The 20,279-nt window shown below is 36.1% G+C and overlaps 1 protein-coding gene across 2 annotated transcripts in view; it reads left to right on the top strand.

The window, feature by feature from the left end:
- Positions 1-20,279, top strand: part of cpeb2 (cytoplasmic polyadenylation element binding protein 2) — a 128,259-nt gene that overhangs the window by 11,804 nt on the left and 96,176 nt on the right. For both annotated transcript variants that reach the window (XM_028801801.2, XM_028801800.2), the window contains exon 2: positions 18,634-18,915. In XM_028801801.2, coding sequence (XP_028657634.2) covers positions 18,634-18,915 — 282 coding nt within the window. The remainder of the gene's footprint in view (positions 1-18,633; positions 18,916-20,279) is intronic.

The raw sequence follows: 20,279 nt of genomic DNA, 5'->3' as shown, positions 1-20,279 counted from the left end.
TTCCATATTTATTTTCCTAGTGTTACTAATATACCTTTTCTATTTTACGAGTAGGTCTTTCTTCAAACATTCTATACAAGCCCATATTTTTGTAATTGAAGTAAGTTCTGTGTGTTTTTCTTTGGAATCCTGCTCTGTATTACAGATTCTAAACTGTTTACCCTGAATGGAATTAATTGGGATTGAAAGTGTTTGCCAAGCTTGTGTCACTTGTGATATTTGTTAATTGCAGTTGTTTAAAAATGTGTACTACATATTTGATGCATATGACTATTAAAGTGAACAATGTGGATGCTCTTAGTAATCATTTGTTTGTGAGCTTTTATTTGAAATGATTTTAAAAAAAGGTAAAGTAAGCCTTTGTTCCTTATTGATTAAATAAATATTTTCCAAAGAAAACCACCTGAAAACATTATACTTAATGTTTTTAATTGTTAACTCTGTTCATGCCTGTATTTAGGTCAGCCTCAAGGCTTACTCATCTTCAGTGTGCACCTGTGGTCAGGTACGATTTAGTCTTATAATTTACCCATTGCTTGAATTATTATTTATGGATATGTGTGAATAGGTACAAACAACAATGACATGTCTGTTTCTTTGAGACTAGAATCCTATCCCAAATGCTTCCTGCCTTGCACCAGCTGCTGCAGGGTCAGGTAACTGAGGAAAAAATAGCTGGGTATTTAGTACTGCAGCCTTCTAGTAGTAGAACAATGAGTTATATATGACCTTTATCATTCATATCTATAACGTTTATTATTTGAGATGGTGCCTTGCTTGACAAATTTTGGCACATGCAATATGTTTTTGCCCCTGCACTGGAAATAACTTGCTCTGATGTTTTACTGCTTGTGTGAAGTGAAGAGTAGCACATCCTATGCTGCATGTCAAGACTATATTGGTTAGTTTTTGTTCATGTTTATGTTGTACAGGTGCTTCTTGGTCCACGTTAATAGCATATCCTGTTGTATCTTACGTAGACAAATTGCCCTGTCATAGGTGTCTTTTTTTCTACAATGTATTCTTTGTGTCTACAAAGGACATACACAACAAGCATCAGATGTACTTTCATGTTTCTCATGGTGCACACCTAAAGTGTCATTTTCAATATTCTTTCATATAATAAAGTATCTATCTATCTATCTATCTATCTATCTATCTATCTATCTATCTATCTATCTATCTATCTATCTATCTATCTATCTATCTATCTATCTATCTATCTATCTATCTATCTATCTATCTATCTATCTATCTATCTATCTATCTATCTATCTATCTATCTATCTATCTATCTATCTATCTATCTATCTATCTAGTTTGTATTACATCACACTGGCTCTATCTACACTTGTGTCCCCTTAAGTGCAAATGTAAATAGAATAACTAAAATTTGAATACAGTCCTTTTTATGCTGTCAGAAGCTAAAATATTTTAGTTTGGATTAAAAATAAAATGCATTTCAATAGTACTACGTGGGTTTTACCACCTGCTATGCCAAGTAATGTCTATGCTATCCATTTTCTGGACTCCCTTAATCCAATTCAAGGTCATGGGGAGCTGGAATCTTACACTTTAGAGGAGATCAGTTATGCTTCTGAAAAAACTGTCTAGAAGGTTATCCCATGCAAACCTGATATGTTAAACTCAATCTTCTGTCTGCACTCTCGGGGAAAAATGATCTTGGGAAGGTCAGCAATTACAATTGGCTGATTGAATACAGGATGCAGAAACAGCAGATAATTGTCAGTAAAGGAATTAGTGTTTGCTGTATATGTGAGCCATTACAGGAGTAGTGGGAGTAGGCTGATTATAATAATAAAAGACTTGCTATATTTATATAAGAAATATATAAAATTGCTGTTTCTGTGTATTAAAACAAATCTAAAATTTGGTGAAATTGTGGAAACACATTCTGTCTTTAATAGTGGGATGGACTTCTTCAATCTGGCAACACTGGAGGGCTGAAAAACGTGAGCTATTGCAGCAGATCGTTCTGAAACTTGTCTCTGTTTCACAGTCTATGGTTTCTTCTGAACACTAACACTTTATTACCATGCTAGAAAAATTCACACACCAGCCTCACCAACTGGCTTTGTTTTATGATTCTGATACCTGCAAGTAATAAACATTTATAATATTGAACACTTAAGGCCTATCTAAACTCCTTCTTAAATGCTCATAAAAAACAGTCACTTTCTGTTTTTGTTCTTCAACATCCCAGTGTTCTTAATGTTAAGTATAGCTTATTATTGAGGCATTTCTCAGTGTTGCAAGGGTTAGTTCTAATTTGGCTACAAGTTTAAAACAAAAAAAAATCAATAGTGTATGTGTAAATCCATGGTATGGTTCCAAATTTCTTTCATTTTAGATATTTTCTGAATTGATTCTGCTTGAGTTTTCTGTGAAATTCTAAGACACAATTAGGTAGATAGGTGACAAAAATTGTTCAAGAATGCATGTGTCTGTATGTGAGATTCACACACTGACGCACTAGCCAAGATTCATACCTTCTTTGGAACTGTTTCTGTCTATAACTGTATAATGGAAAAAGAGGATTTAAGAGTAATTGGAGGATGTATTACCTACAGCAGGACAAACGTAAGTTTTGATAGTGGTACCTAAAGTTGTTTCTGAGATGTACAGTATGTGAGCAATTTGTGGTGTACCTTCATAGAGAAGAGTTAGTCCAGATAATAAAGTGACACATTTATTACTATTTTAGGTTAACACACTCCACTTAATGGTGTACAACCAAAATCTAGTCCTTAATAGGAGACTATCATGAAAGGCAGATGTTCAGGTCAGCAGATGGCTCTTAACTGGTCATTTTGTGCACATGTTCCATTAACCCCACCCCCCCATGCAGCTGTCCCAGGTTAATGTACCATTTCTAGCTAACACAAAGAGGGACAGAGAAAGTCATTCAGTCAAACATGTTTTAACAACAGTGGTCAATAGGACAGAGTATGACACAAAAGAACAAAGATAAAGAAAATGTAATCAAGCAGGAAACACTTTTGGAAAACTGGATAGCTCTGGTTATTCTAAAATTGTACTAATCATATCGCATGGTTTATTAATATACTACCTATTGGCTATGTACAGTATATGTGTGAATTTGTGTATATACTGAAATAAGTCCATTTGGAATAAAATTTGCCACAGATGTGCTTGATAGCTCAAACGCTTTTTTGGAGGAAAATGAAGGGTTAGTTATGTATTCATTTTTACCTTAAATGATCTTAAAAATACATGCCAATCTGCTCTCTCCAAATCAGCATTCTTTCAGTTTCAGGATTATAGAAATACTTATTCCACTGCAGCTCTGCTGATTGCTCTGCATAGGAAGGGCGAGTAATGTGTAGAAAGACTCAGGATTCCCTGCTTTTACAACAACAAAGCAAAATAAAGGGATTCTTAAAATAAAATGATAAGGGACCACTGTAAAATGAAGAAACCAGAAAGTGTATGGGCTCCAAGGATACAGTAACACCATTAAACCTTCTTGTCATATACAGTGGTGAGAAATGATCATGAAGTGTGTTTTGTTTATAACCATTGTCACACAAACAGCTTAGTGCATCTTTAGATGGCTGCACATAATTGGTGTTCTGGAGGCAACTGTCTGATGATAAACAGAAGCTGTGACTTTTCATCTATTATTATACAGTGTCAGTGAATTAACATGTTTATACTATACACTGTCAGTTCTGAAAGCTAATTTTAAACCTAACTTGTCTCTCAGTTAAAGAGATGTTGGCACTGTGGCATTTTTCACATCACAGATGTGCACATATTGTCATCCATCCAAGACTGAATATGCATAAGAAGAATGCAAAGCATGTTGCAGATTCATCTCTAGACAACTGCTTTTGTAACACCATATATTCACCTTCTAGAGTAAAAATTGAGGTTTGGAATTTTATCCATAGTTGCAAATTTAATTCTTTTCTCAGACTTTCTGTGTGAATTGAAGCCATGCACTTATTTTGTGTATCCAATTTTGAAAAAAAGTATATATGTGAACAATTATAGTTTAACTGTTTGCCAAGTGTGTTTGAATGGTGTTTACATTTGAATATTGAGGTTGGATGATTGTACCTCTGGAATGCACAGCCTGTTTACAGATTCTTTGTACTAATTTGGATACAATTATAATGGGAATATTTAAACAGAGCAGCTCCAGTCTTTGGATCTCAGTTTGATTCTTCACTGTACTGCCTTCCGTGTGAAGGTAGTATAACCCCAAAGTGCCTCCACCTAAACACACCCACAGGCACACACACCTCTCCACAATGTGTCCTGGGCATTCAGTTGCCTCATGTAGTTCAAAAACATGCTGTCAGGTTGCTTGATGACCATGTGGATTCATTTGGTAGTATGGCCTGTACATTTTTTCTTTTGTTTGTTTTTTTGTTTTTTGTACTAGACAGGCATGTTAAGAAGGTGGATGGACTGCATAATGGACTTGGTCCATTATTCTTACTAGATGTCAGTAAAGAAAAGGCCCCAGAACTATTTTTCTAAATACTGCTGAGTGATGAGAGCCATGGAGCCCTTTTTAAGGTGATAGCTGTTGAAGCTTTTAGAGACTTCCAAGTAAGGCATATAAGCAACTGGCTGTTATCCCAATAGTCAAGGATAGTAGAAAGCGTTCATTCTATGAGGCATGTGTAGAAATCTATTTCTGTCCCTACCCATTGCATATGCAGAACTGTAGTTTATTTAAGTCTGCAGAATAACAAACATGAATTCTTAATATGGTGCTCTGTCACATTTTTATTTACCTACTTGTTTTTCCACATATATTATGCCTGAAAAAAAGTTTTGTTTCAATATCAGCACACATTGGAATTTGAAATAGCTAACAAAAAAGCCTAGCATTCTCATTGACATGTAATGCATGGTTGCATGATAAGTTATTTATAAGCCTACTGTTTCACGTGAGTCATGTAACAATTAACAGTTTAATCAGATACCAAGAGTGTGGAAAATTGTGATATTTTTGTGCAATATTTTAACATTCTGTGATGTGTTTTAAAGGGCTTTAAATGAGCATGCCACCTTGGACTTGCACTGTAAAAATTAGCTCGGGACCAATTATTACACACACATCTTTGGGATATAGGAGGATGTTTGGAGTACTCCAAGAAACAACAACACAGATACAAAACGTACAAGCTACATGCAGATCAGAAAACAACAAATTGCTTCTCTCCAACCAGAACACATTAACAAATTAAATGAGGCCCATAGTACCAAACAGTTTAATAATTTAGACTATTAAGCTTATCAGATGGTTGTTATCCCATGTTTTTTTTCAAGAATAGCTTTGCTTAGAAGAGTTTAAATCCATGAATAGGCTAAAGCATGATCATGTACTCTAGTTTGACGGTTCATAATTCAGATCACATTTAAACTTCAACAATTAGCCTTTAATACAAAAGTGATTGCTGTGTTGTTTATAAAACTAACAGAATTGCCATCTCTAACAGAATTGTAATCAGTGTCTTAATTTTATGTACCTCCTTGCCAAAGCGTACCACTGCAAAGTATTTTGGTATCCAAATATTACAGCACAAAAAACTGTTCAAGACAGACTGAGTATCCCAGGATTTCTGTCCTTGATAAGGGGTGTCTTCAAGGTATCTTATTATGTTTAGGTAAATATCACAAAATCTGAAAATGTCACAAATTTAAAATACTTCTGGTCCCAGGCATTTTGGATTAGTAGGAAACTCAACTTGTATCAACACCTTCTTTGCATTTTGTGATGCAATAATTTACTGACTATATATTTTTGATGTCATGCATTACTGCAACTTTAGTTTTGTACAGTATGATCTTAAGTGTAAGAAAGGGGCATTATGCTGCATTATTTATATATCCATTCATCTATTTTTATCTTGTCCAATCCAAAAGGTAGTGCTCATTCATTTAATCAAAAACAAAATGATGTGCAAAATCGAAAGACTGGCGTGCTATTATGAATTCAGACACTTTAGAATGGATATACTGACTTGCTGTTGCATATACTGTATATTTTTTGTCTTGCTCTTTTCATCAGTGTGCACTTCATAATTCAAAGAGAATTTTAACCAGATAGTGGCGGGAGCAAGTGATCATCTACAATGAAATAGATTTTAATGTCCTTTAGATTGAGACATTGACTCCTTATTTTCTGTTTATCTGTTTTATAATTCTTGTGCATACTGTAGAATATTTCCTTAGAGCAAGTTGGAGAAACCAAACATAGTACCGTTTCTCTCCCATCAGTCTATACCAGGGGTACTCAGTTGTGAACCTGGAGGACCACAGTGACTGCAGGTTTTCATTCCAGCCCATTTAAAAGCCAGGCCTAACAGATAATGAAACTTGGTATTTAAATGTATCGCTTATTAGAGCTTTTATTTTTCCAAGACAAACATTGTATATTTTTTTGTTCTCTGAGAATTGTATATTTTGTGGTCCTTCCTTTGTTTTTCATTTATTTCAAAACATTTTATTAACACAGATACTTCACTATTCATGTACACAGGTACACAATGGGAGCATACTAGCTGGAGAGCTGGTAGTTTCTTTGTCATTTGCACCTCATTATTAACTTTTGGCTAGTAAAGAATAAAGGAAACAATTAAAACTGCATCAGTTTAAAACTAAAATAGACAAGTGTGTATAAAGGCGCTATATAAGCGCCTGACATGGCACAGAAGGACACAGAGGCATGTATAAAATCAATGGACTTTTTATTTTCTTCTCCCGTGGGCGCACGTCTTCCCCGTGACCCACAGGTAATACACAGTCCCACAAAACACAAGTCCACAACAACAACAGCACTCTTTCCTCTTCTCCCACCACTCCTCCACAAGCTTAGTCCTCCTTCCTCCCAACTCGGGCTCCTCGAGTGGTGGTGGCTGGCCCTTTTTATACCCCACCCGGAAGCATTCCAGGTGCTTGATCACCTGGGCCTAATTGCATTTCCGGGTGGGGCTGAGGAATTGACCTGCCGGGCTGCAAAGTCCATGCAGCTCCCCCTGGCGGCCATCCGAGCCCCCCACCAGGCTGTGGAGGACTCCATGTCCCATAGAGCCATGCGCCAGGTTGGGGAATCATCGTCCGCCAGGGAGGCTGCCACCAAGCATCCCGGGGGAGGTATTGAGCTGCCCATGGTGGCTCCCCCGGAACAGATGCAGCAGGGGCGTCCCTGCCGGGCATGGGACCCGGCTGTCCTTCACAAGTGTTACGAATTATACTATTCAAGTTAACTAAAACTAATTCCCACAAACATATAGCTTTATTTGTAATTAAACTGTTTCTAATTAAAAACAGGTTAAAGCAAAAATAAGCAAACACTGCAGACCTTCAGTATCCCTAGTCCATACTCTCCTCCTTCTCTACACACTTCCTTATAGGAGACGGGCTGTGTACCATACTTTGTCCTCATCACACTTCCATTTACTCTACAGTGCATATGGCCCATCTTGACAACTGTGGTAGAAATATTGAAGAATTGGCTCATGATTGCCAGTCACAGTCAGTTTGCATAAGCATTTTGCCATGCTCTGACTTTAGTGAAATAATTTGACCTGGTGGTGAGCATTTTAATCTTGAAGATGAATGTATCAGTTGGATTAAAGCTGATAAGCAGCAGATTTAATCCACATCTTCAAAATGCTGACAGGTTTGTGGGAAATTGGCTTACTTCTGCAACACTTGGAATTGTTCAAGAGGGAGCCCTCCTACATCTTGCAGATTCATTCATTGCAACAGTTTAGTAGCCATGTATACATTAAAGGATTTATTGCTAGTACTTGCAATATTTGTTACATTTTGACTTGCAGGCAAAAATGAAGGAATGAAGCTGGTTGATATTCTTTATATGTCTCCTTTTCTGAACCACATCCTCATGATTTGGAGAAGGTGTGTTGGTTTAACAGAAGACTAATATCATTCACAGGTAGTTTATTATTACTATGGTTAAAAATCTATGTAATCATGTGAGTCATGTTGAGACATTACTGCTTTTATATTCTACTACTGCCTTTCTGAAGATGGGGCAAAATATAAAAATATTACATAGATTTGTAATGGCAGCACTAGTAAACCCCCTATGATAGTGCAGTGGGTTCTCAGTGTTACGAACAGAAAAATAGAGTGATTTGGGTCTTCATATGAGCAGTGTTTCGCACTACTCAAAGTACTCTCCACGCAGGGAAGACCCAGGATGCAAACCCATAATCTCCTTACTGTGAGGCAGCAGTGCTACCACTGTGCCACCAGCGTGGTTTAGGATGAAAATATTTTAAAAAAAATGTCCCATGCTAATTTCAATATCTTTTGAAATAGCAGCCCTACTGACTGCTCAGATGAGGCATCTTGGCTGCTGACTCTGGCAGTGCTGCAAACCATACTTTTGGAGGACTTAAGGAATGATTTTCATTTAGCTGAAACTCAGTGGAGCCCATTTTAGAGCATTCTAAGTGCTTTTCTGACAAAATTCTCTCATTTGAGGGTTTGAGATAGTGTGAAATTTACTATACTCCAACTTTATAACAAATATTAATTACAAAAAAGTTCTTTTAGTTATGAAGTGGAGAGGTGTTTGACATTTATTTAAACAATTGTAAGATTAAAAAATGTATTGATTTTAATAATGAAATAGATTCACTTGAAGCCACATATTCTGTAGTAGCAGCTGCTCACAAAGCTTGGTTTCACTTTTCTCATCTATGGTAGGCTTTGGCTATCATCTTGCAAGACCGCGATTCTCTGGACGAAATATTTTCCATTGGTTTAAAGATTCATTACCTCGAGCCTCTAGTTTCAAACATGAGTGGATCAAGTACGGTTCAAGGGTATCTGTCATCCATTTGTAAGCGCATCTGATTGGGTTGCCTAATAATACTGAGTGTTTGATTCCCACTGGTCTTCATTCATGGTGACTGTGTTATTAATTGACCCTAGCGTCTCATGTTCCGTCTTCCTGCAAGGTTGAACGGGAGAATCCATCATCAAAAGAGCCTCTTGTTTTACAAGACACAAAAGCCACACTTTTCCGTTCCACTGTTAAAGCATGCTCTTATTAATGGATAGTGTTTAACGTTTCCACAAAAAGACAGAATTGGATACTGCTTTCTCAAAATTGGAAATTAATAATATCACCCAAGCTTTGTGCCTTTCACAGTGAGCTTAATAAACAATAGAATATAATGCATAGCAACACAGAGTAGCAAAACCAACTCTCATTTTTCATATAAAAGATAAATGATGGGGAAAGAGACTCTGGAAAGACCATGCAAATGTTTTGGCATGAAGCCAGTGTATTAAAAAAAAAAATGTATTGTCATGAAGACATGACAGGCACCATGGCAAAGTTAGCAGGTACAGAAGAAGAATTAAAATGCAAACACACTGTGGCGAAATGTAAGAGAGGTAAAAGTTGGCATTGTCACAAAATATCCTAAGCAGAGATATGAAAAGGTTTTTTACACTGCTGCAGCCAAAGGCATAGTCAGTCCATCCATTTTGTAATGGTTTGCTTTGTAGCCCACTGCTCACAAAAATCCAGAAAAGAAATGGATGAATTTATAAATTGTAACTGACAAATATACACAATGAAGAACTAATATTTCAGTTCTGCTAATTTCATCAATGTTTGTTTTATTTACATGTGCTTAGGACAAAGAACTGGTATTTTTTGGTATCAGACTCTGCTCCTTTTCAGTGCCATCTTCCTTTAGCTGCCTCTTACAACACAAGAAGGAATTTTAGCCTGATGTTCTCCCTTGTCGAGACAAAAAAGTGAGCACAAGGTGGAGGTAAATGCTATTGTTGAAAAAGGCAGAAATGTTTAGAAACAAGTGAGTTTGTCCCTATGAAATTCTAATAATGGAATATCACTAGAGCGTGATTGAAAGCTGGAGCAAAGGAACATGGGAAAAACACACAAGTTAAATAAAGATTACTGACGTCATACTGACCTGTTATGCTGTTGAATGGAGTCACATTGTGGTTTTCTTTGTACTGGCAATATGAAGAAGCCATGAGACCTAACAGAAGCCTGTAGAAAACTGCAATAGAAGAGACTGTGAATGATTAGAGAAGAGCTGTTGTCACATTTTAAGATGCTAAAGATTGTTGAAATGTTGTGGAAATGAATTTCAGCATCAACCCAACTACCTAGATAAACCTAGGAAATAAGTTCTAAACAACTGTTATGTTAATTGCAGACCCTTGTCCTTCTAGTCTTTTTTAACAGATTTTAACTTTAAGCGCCAACAAAAATACACATACTGGTTTCTGAATGTAGCATTTGTTGTGCAAGATATGATACTAACTTGCCTGTTTCTTTTTTCTTTTTCCCATATTTAGAGGTTGAATGCAAGGCTCTACAATTACCTTTGCTGTGATATATGTAATTTTGTAATAGCTTAATTCTTTTCAGAAACTGTTCATGTTCTAATCACTCTTTTGATACCCCAAGGGTGTTGGCTAACCACATATGATGCAATTTAAGGGAACAATTAAATGGTTATTATATGTAAGAAAAATAGGTTTAGGCCTTGCCTGAAGATTATTTTGGCTGAACAAGGACACTTTTGTAGGAAACCAAGGAATACAGAACTTTGGACAAAGGTTTACTTTAAATAATTATTTATTCAGAATGCATTAATTGTCAAGACCACCTGGTGCCAATGTCACAAATAGATGTCAAACCTTCTCTGACTGTAGATAATGTGTTTGATGGCTGGGGTTCAAAGTGCTTATAATTGATTTTTTTGTGAGGTTAAAATTAAATGGACCACTGACAATGGCAAAGAGCAGTCAAAGGAGGACTATGATTGCACCCTAAAAAGACCTAGCTCCTGTTCAGGGCTTGTTTCTGTCTTGCACTTAATACTGCTGGGAGAAATTTTGGTTCACCTAAAACTTCAATTAAGATGGTTTAGAATAAATTTGTATGGATTCAAGTCAACAAAAAAGGAGACCTGGCAGCAGCGCATTGAAACTGTTCCATTGCTAAAGACAGAGTGTGAGTTATGGCTTTCTTTAGTTGTACATGGTAGAAATATGTTTTTGTTTATTTTTGTGTTAAATGTGTAGTGCCATCTGATTGTGTCCTCATCGTATGAATATCAGCAAACCACATGGGCTTTGAAACAACCATATATGGTTCCAAGTAAACCATGTGAATAAAATACCACTTCTTATGTGAAGAATAATTTTGTTGTATATTTTTGCAACAAATCCTTTTAAATCCCTAGACTATCACAATCTCAGACAGTAAAAAATATAAATATGGATACATTGTAAATATTGACGGATTAAAAAGTATATGGCATCTTGCTTCTTCATTTTGTTTTTGATTTGGTTGAGATGTATCTTAATAAATGACAAACATGGGTTTGGACCTTGGAGTTTTGCTTCAGTCTGAGAAAAATGCCAGCTTGTAAACATCTTTTCCTTGTAACCCTCCTTTACAGGACAACATTTGTCAAATCCCTTATGTATCCTGCTTGTATGCCTGGTATGACAGCCTAGCTATTTGAGTATTCTGATGAAAGAGCAAGTCGCGATCCTTTGGAGAAAGTCATGTCCCAATAGGTCGGTGAGGTGTTTCAGAAAAGTAATGATACTTTTTTGCTGGTACAAAGAACCACAAATAACCAGAACAAAGCCAGAACATGGTAGGTTAATTGTTCATTGATTACATCAAACACGAGTAATGCGAATTTGCACACTTGCACAACTAATAAAAAATAAATTAATATAATGTCAATAGGTGTTTAAAGTTTGCCTGTTGTCCAATATACTTATTACTCCATTTTACATAAAAAATGACTACAGATCAGAAACAAAACACTGACAGCCAAACAACTAAAGTTAACATTTAACTACTGTACACAGGCCTCAAGTGACAAACTTTGCACTATGTCACTTAGGCCTAGTTGATGCATTACTAAGCAAGCACATGTTCTGCAAACAGACCAGAAACCAGCCATACTGATCAATTTCACAGTTGGTTTCTGGAACTTTGTAATAAACATAATGGAAACAAACAGGACGCAGGCTTTAAGGCAAAACAGCACAAGAGAGCATCTCCAGTTACTTAAGAGTCATATCAATTGATGTAGTTGGGCAGTTATTTTGAGTATCTTTGGTTAAATATCCGTAGAGACCTGCATACATAAGATTTTGGAATTTATTTAAATTTGTATTGATGTTATTATGCTAATTTTATCTACTGTAGGTTTGTACTGCTTCTTTTGATGCTTTTTGTATCCACCTTTATAATTTAAATGGATAGAGTTGTACAAGGAGTTAGTAGTACTTATGATGTATGGAAACCAGACCAAAACTGAAATGATTGGGTACAGAAAGTTCCAGATAGGTCCGAATCAATATATAGTGTATTTTACTTTAAGATACTTTTAGCCTAGAAGGTTTTTATTTTCTGTTCTGTTTTGTCACAATAAATTATGTTTAAGGAAAGTACACTTTAGTAATATCGGAATACACTAGCCTTGTTACATATGTCTTTCATTCTGCACTTTTTTCCATCCCTTCTTGGCCTCCACTCACTCAGTTGTCTTATGAGGTATGTTGTGACAGTTCTTTACGGCCTTCTCACATGAGTTGTCACAATTACTAAAGATAAAAGATGGGATGTTTGTTTTGCTTCTCTGTGTTCTTTATCCCTGGAAAATCCATTGAGTGATGCAATGTATTTAACAGCCAATGGAGACTTGGAGAAAAAAAAACACTTGCTCAATTGTAGCATACTGACACTTTTACAGACAGCTTGCACCATAGTGCTGAACCAAAAAAGGCAGGAAAAGCAAGAAGACTGTTACATCACATCTCTTTGCTGATATAATAGTGGTTTCCTAAGATGATTTGTGCACTGTGTTATAACAGATAAGACAGTGAATTTTGCTTCTCCTTTGGAGGAGTGTATAATTACTTGAGTTAACTTAGGTAAATGAAGCCATAATGTTTTATCACTTTTTTATTCCCATTTTTCTGTGTAGCAGCTTGTTTATTTGTCCATCCATGTAATAGGCCTTTAACTGGATTAATCTTTTATTTTACCTGCAGACCAGTGATAGGAATGTTTGGTGTCAGGGAATATATGGCCTGTTGGTTTTTGATTTTGGTATGTGCCTATTTCATGCCTAATATTTAATGCATTTCTTGACATTTCTTCTTAAACATTTAAATGTGTTCTTTTACAAAATGTTTGCATAGAATGTATTGTTTTTTTCTGCATTTTTATTGACATGGTCATATTAAAAATTTTAGATTTCTGTACACTTTTGCTTTAGAGGCAGTAAGCATTCACTTTTTAGAGATGAATATCAGATGAGAATGACCATGCATCTGTTGCACCTTAATGAAAGTTTACTATCCTTTGCATGTGCGTCTGTCTGATGCAGTTTATTTTTAAACAGAAATAAGTGACTATCTGCAAATGTAAGCAGACAGGTTTAGTTAATACATTCTTAAAATGCTAAAGCAATAATATTTGTTACCTGAAAAAGAGAAGCACTTGTACTGGCAGGTATGCTAAATGCCAAACCAGTCAAAAGGAAACCAAATTAAGCAAAGAGGTCATTTGCAGACATTATCAGTTGTGCTGGTATGCCTGTCTTTCAGGAGTTACTTTTTACTGCAAAATGTTTAACCTCCTTAGTGTTATGTTTACCCTAGGAAAAAACAGGCCAAAAATGTTGAATGTTTTTTACCAAGAAAATGTTTATTACATGTAACAGAAACATCTGAATGCCAAAATGACAACAGAAAATATAGTAGAAAAAGTATGTCTAATGTCCACTGCTGTCCCAATGCAGATTTATTAAATGTCCTTTGTATAATATGTTTTGAGACAGTCACCAATGTACAGCCCAACACTGCAATCAGTACAATACAAGTGTATTTCTTTGTGCATTTTTCTTATTTTTTTTTTCTGTTGTTTGCACACCAGAGGGTAGAATGTCAGTGCCTGACGTGCATGATTGAAGCATCCATTGTGTTATTAGAGGTCGTGCAATGTTGTATAATGTATCAGTTTTACTTTCTGTGTCAACATCTGATGACCAGTTCACAATTGCTAGATTTGAGCAATGTTTCTGTTTCAGTTTAGTTTTCTAAAACTGCCGTTACAACTTTTTGTTTGCCATTGTGTTTTTCATTGGAGACCCTGCCCATTAATGAATATTGATGAAAGACCATAAAGTGGCAGAATGCATTAAAAAAATTCTAATGGTCTAATATTGTTTCATCCACTCGATGAATATTGTCCCGAGAGTTATTCAAGCTTAACACTGTAAATCATATTATTACGTTAGCTTGTAATTGCATAGAATTCAGAGCCTGAGTCATGCTTTGGGGTTAAACTCGAGGAGGCCACATGTTCATAATCCTTCAAGACACATTTCATTTATGGAGACCTCTTCTGCTGTGTTTATATTTTGAATATTTCAGGAGATATGTTTTAGAAGTAGCTCTTCTTATTGGATAGCTATCCACTACTTCCATATCCTCAGTCCTTTATTGTGTTTATAAGACAAATAGTGCTGTCTGTTTGCTCAATATTCTCAAGTGTTTAGATTTATAGTGCTCAACTTTAGCTCTGGAGAGCTGTAGATTTTTGTACAAGCCCAGTTTCTTAATTATAAGGTGCTCAAGCAACTTTGTTGAGCGAGTTAACCAAAATTAAACACAAATTGACTGTCAAGCCTTAATCGCATCTCTTAGTCCAAAAGAGCTGTATTCTCTGCATTTTAATTGCTTATTGTTTTCTGAACTTACTGCTAATTAACTATGAGACCCAAATGACAAAGGAACCAGTAGCTCACCATTAATGGATGGGTTGGGGGGAATTTGGAAAGAAATGGGAGAGAAAAAGTGAAGGACTGAGAATTATTACTTTGCTTCGGTCAACAACCCATTTGAAAGATATACCCAGAAAGGAAAATTCTACAATACAAGAATAAGCTGAAATGGCAAAATGAAAATGTTAAGAAACCATAAAAATACATTTCTAAAAATGAAAGCCTACAGCCACTGTGGTCCCCCAGAATGTAAGTTAAACATCCATCCATCCATCCATCCTCTTCCGCTTATCCGAGATCAGGTCGCGGGGGCAGCAGCTTGAGCAGAGATGCCCAGACTTCCCTCTCCCCGGCCACTTCTTCTAGCTCTTCCGGGAGAATCCCGAGGTGTTCCCAGGCCAGCCAGGAGACATAGTCCCTCCAGCGTGTCCTGGGTCTTCTCCGGGGCCTCCTCCTGGTTAAACGTGCCCGGAACACCTCACCAGGGAGGCATCCTGATCAGATGCCCGAGCCACCTCATCTGACTCCTCTCGATGCGGAGGAGCAGCGGCTCTACTCTGAGCCCCTCCTGGATGACTGAGCTTCTCACCCTATCTTTAAGGGAAAGCCCAGACACCCTGCGGAGGGAACTAATTTCAGCCGCTTGTATTCGCGATCTCGTTCTTTCGGTCACTACCCATAACTCATGACCATAGGTGAGGGTAGGAGCGTAGATCGACTGGTAAATTGAGAGCTTTGCCTTATGGCTAAATGTAAGTTAAACACCTTGCTTTAAAAGGTACACAGTTGTTAGGGATGTCTCTAAATCCTTGTTTTTTAGGGGTTACTCTTTTTATTGAAACATTTTCAACCATATCTATTCTCTTTGTCTTTCATTAGTTATTGTTGTTAGGGTATAGTTTCTAGAAATATTTCTTATTGTAGATCGTAATATGTGGCCACGTGTGCACTTGAGAGTCTGTGCATATAGCAACATTGTTCATTCAGCCAATGAACAGTAGTGATCTGTTTAAACTTAATTGTAATGTGCATATTTTAAACAAATACATTTCTCAGTTGCATACTATGTGTGAATCATGAAGAATACCATATTTGTTAGCAAATACCTTTTAGGAACAACCAAAAGCACCAGCCATAAATGGGGAAGGGTGCTAGTTTTGTTTTTTTTTTTTTTTTTTTAGCAAATTAAGTAATGAAACACAATGGAAGTAAACAAAATTAGAGTTAACTGACAATGTATGTTACTGTTTGGGAGATTATTCTTTTATTGTTGATAGCAGGAATTGTACATTTCCATAACAAAAGTTCATTTTGTTCTGGTGATTAGCAAAAGATGCTTTGTTGCGGCTTTTTCTTTCATGAATTGTCCTGTCAGAGATCTGCCTTTGTAGTTTTTATCCATTCCATGAAAAGAAGTCTGTTGTAATTAGGCTAAGGGTACCATTAACACTTATTTTGAATGCTTCTTGACCTTCAAAATTGTATCTTAGGCATTTTACTTTCCAAATAGACTTTGTTTTATAGAATATCATTTTAAAATAAAGTTAATGTTTTTAATTGGTTCATTATACTTTCAATAGAGTTGTCTCTGTCCTGTGTGATACTGCACAGAAAATTATAGTCTGATTGATACTGTGCCTAGGAGCAAAGTCTAAATGTCATCATCAGCCAAAATGGCTTATTCTTTTTAAAACTTCCAATTGCATTGTTTTCTGCAAAGGCCAGGTGGTTTTGAAGAGCAGACTTTTAAAACACTTTTCTGAATTTGAGCTGTGATTTTGGTCTAGACTTCTTGAGGCTTGTTGTATGTATTTAAGGCCCACACCCTCGTTAAACACATACAGATATAGCCTCAGACATAATGTTTAAGTGGTTGTTTACCTCATAAATATACAGATTTTTTTGTCAGCAAGAATGTATGAATAGCAGCTGACATTTAATTGAAGGTTTTACAGAGTTTTTATTATGTGCTGTATGGAAAAACCTAACTGAAACCAAGAATTGAGTAGAGGGCTGGGAGTAACCCGATATATGTTTGTTTCTGTGCGGTTAAGTCTTTGCAAGATCACGAACATATTTGACTCTATTGAATCAAGAGGCAGAGGAGAGATTAGTAAATTGAAGGCAAGGTGGGTGTTCAGTGTGGACAGCCAGCTACTGAAAGTCTACAGAGGACTGGCTGGAGTTCAAAGCTCAGATAAAATGTGGAAGCATTTCATAATCTGAGCTTCAGCTTTCATCTTGAAAAAAATTGTTAGTCTCAAGGTGTTATATTTATTTTCTAAGCATGTAAGCTTTAGAGCTAATATAATTATAGGATATGCGTTTCACCTGCCTACTTATACTGCCTCACCATTACACAAAGTAGTTTATCGCTTAAACCCCACTTTAGAATTATTGTTGAAACAGACAGTTACATTTGACCATTTGTCTGTTTGTACATTTACTAGAAAATTACCATGTCTAGCCAAATATATGCCTTTATGATAAAGACATTGAAGTAAATCATTTCTTTCATTCATTTTTCCATTTTTTTCACTTTCCAGTTAAACCAATTCAGGGTCTTAACATTTTGTCACTAACCAGGTAAGACAGGAGGGGTAGTCCCACAGGGCTGTTGCTTCTGACATCAAATGTACACTCAGGCTTGTCCTCATCCAGGGAAAATGGCAGAAAGGAATTTTATTAGAGGGAGATATAGCTGTCACACTGTTTCCAAGGTGACCTAAGGCCTCTCATGGAACAGTAGGGCAGAATTTGCGTTCAGAGTGGAGCCCAAATCAACCCTTAACAGGGTGTTAGGCCACCTCAAAATATACTCACTTACTTATACACCTGTGAATTTTCACTTAATTTTAATTTTTCAATGTGCATGACAAATTGTATTAAAACCTACAAGGGGTTTCTTTACATTTTTAACAGTGAAACCTTGTAATTTTAAAGCTCATTGAAATCAAAGAAATATGCCCTTTCATTTGTTTTGGAAGTTGGTAATCTTTCCTCATAATGTCTATTTGGTGTTCTGATTTTTAATAATAATGTTTTTAAATATTTTTCAGTGACTAAGCTATGGTTTCCCAAAATTCTAAATGTCAGTGAAGTGTTTGAGATGGATACATTTCCTGGTAAATGTTTAGGGCTGCAGTGACTACTAGTCTCAGCAGCATTAAACAAAAGGTAGAAACTAGGCCTGGAAAGGGTACTAGTCTCACAGGGCACATTTTATGCGTGTATCAAAGTTACCAGGGCAAACTCAAGAGTCTGCAGTTAACATAACCTGCACGTTTTAATGTGGTGGTTGGAAAGTACCAAAATGTGCAACTTGCAAACGGTGACTCTTCTGGAGATCAAATCCTTGTTCCTGAATCTGCGAGGCAGCAGGGTTAATCACAATGGCAGCAGTATTCAAATGCTGTATTATTTTTGATTCTGTTTTAATGAGTTCCGTGGCATTGGATTGAAGCTCCCTTCTACCTTACTGTATACAGAGAAAGAAAGATTTATTGATTAATCTCCTTTTCAGAATGGCTGCTAGTCATATCCTCTCACACATCCTTTATCTCCAGTGCTAATTGCAGTAGTGTTTTTTTTCAGTCAAAATGATTACCTTGTGGAAATGGTTGCATTCTTATTCATCTGTCCATCCTGCTTAAATCCATTGACTGAATATGGTTACAATAATTCTGGATTGTCTCTCCCATCATCATTGTGCATGCTTTCTCTAATTAAAGTATATATTCTTAAATGGTAGACAATGAACTGATAGTTAATTATGTGTTCTTTGTTTCCTTTGCAGCCCATTTTAAAGCAGTCACCCTGGAGTAGTCATCAAAGCAGCGGCTGGAGCTCAGGCGGAATTTCCTGGGGTGGACTGCATGGTAGGGACCACCGTAGGCCTGGCGGGATGGGGCTTCCAGGCACCATAAACCAGATCTCCCCTATGAAGAAGCCATTTTCAAGCAACGTCATTGCTCCTCCCAAGTTCCCTCGCTCTGCAGCTTCACTGACACCAAAATCATGGATTGAGGACAATGTTTTCCGCACAGACAGCAACAGCAACACTCTTCTGCCACTACAAGTAAGTCTGTAGTTTTGGTTTAAAAATAAAACACATATATATATATATAGTATGTGTGTGTGTGTATATATATATATATATATATATATATATATATATATATATATATATATATATATAAAATCTTAATAATATTAATATGCATTAATATTCTTCCATTCATGCCATTGCTGAGTCCATCTAATCCATCTTAATGGACTCAGAAACTGGATTAGATGGAGGGTGAGATAAAGGGACAAAGTAGTTAAGGCATGGCATTCACTTGACTTTATGTGATCTTCTTTTGACAGCAATATAAAAGTGTGCAGCTTGCATTTTGATGTTCTTGGCATCAGCGCTCACAGAAAATGTTTTGACTTTCTCTAGTTTACTGGCAACCTGCCTGGTCAAAAGCTGACTTGCAAATTTGTTTTTCTTTTTCATTTCAATTGGCAAAATTAGATTTGCAGAGATTATGTTTGCATATTTCAGTCTATGCTGCTATATATGACAAGAGCTTGCCTTGACAGAAATCATAAGACATCATGGGCTATTTTTCCCTTCTTTTTGTGATAAGTTTATATCAGGAAATCCAGTATCTGTGGTTCAGTGCTACTTGTTTGAGGTACTGTATATATGGTGATGTGGTAAGTTTTAAAGCTAGTACCTTTGTGTTGCGCAATGAAGACTTATAGCATTTCTACATCTGGAAATGAATTGAAAGATACAAGATTCAACATTTTTAATTATATTTTTATATTAAATGCAGTGTTGTTTTTGATATGCATAATATACAGTACATACATATATACTAGAGAGAGATTAAAGAGATGAAAACAACAGTTCTGTATCTAAAACATGTATAGTCTTCAATTTAGAGATGTTGAAGAACTGTAGTTTGAGTATATTTGCCAGTGATAATCCTAATTTGGTTAATTTCTTCAAAAAAACAAACAACTTTTTCTGGAAGCGAATGCATGACTTGTGAAACTTACAGGAAGTCGATGTACTGTTTTGGCCGTGAAAGTGCTTATTCAGAAGAGCCATCTGTGGCCAGTCATCAAGTGTATTTCCTCGTTAGAGTCGGAGTCAGGTGTTTTTACACCTGCGACAATCAACTTGAATACTTGTTATGATAACTACTGTATAGCATGAAAATATTAAGTATTATTCACATTATATTTTTTTTGTAACCACAATTTAAACCACGACTAAACTATTTGGCATCTTTCATTCCTTGTAAGAGTATACTATTCCCCCACTTAACACAAGTTAGACAAAAATTGACTGGTAATTGAATGTCTATCAAATGAGAAATCTACATTCATAATTGTTATTGAAAAAATAGCAGTGCTTTTAAAATTTTTCCAAAAAATTTCCCACAA

Source organism: Erpetoichthys calabaricus, chromosome 5, assembly GCF_900747795.2.
Source record: "Erpetoichthys calabaricus chromosome 5, fErpCal1.3, whole genome shotgun sequence".
Lineage (NCBI taxonomy): Eukaryota > Metazoa > Chordata > Cladistia > Polypteriformes > Polypteridae > Erpetoichthys > Erpetoichthys calabaricus.
Note: the sequence above shows the minus strand (reverse complement) of the source record. Positions and strands in the feature narration are given on the sequence as shown.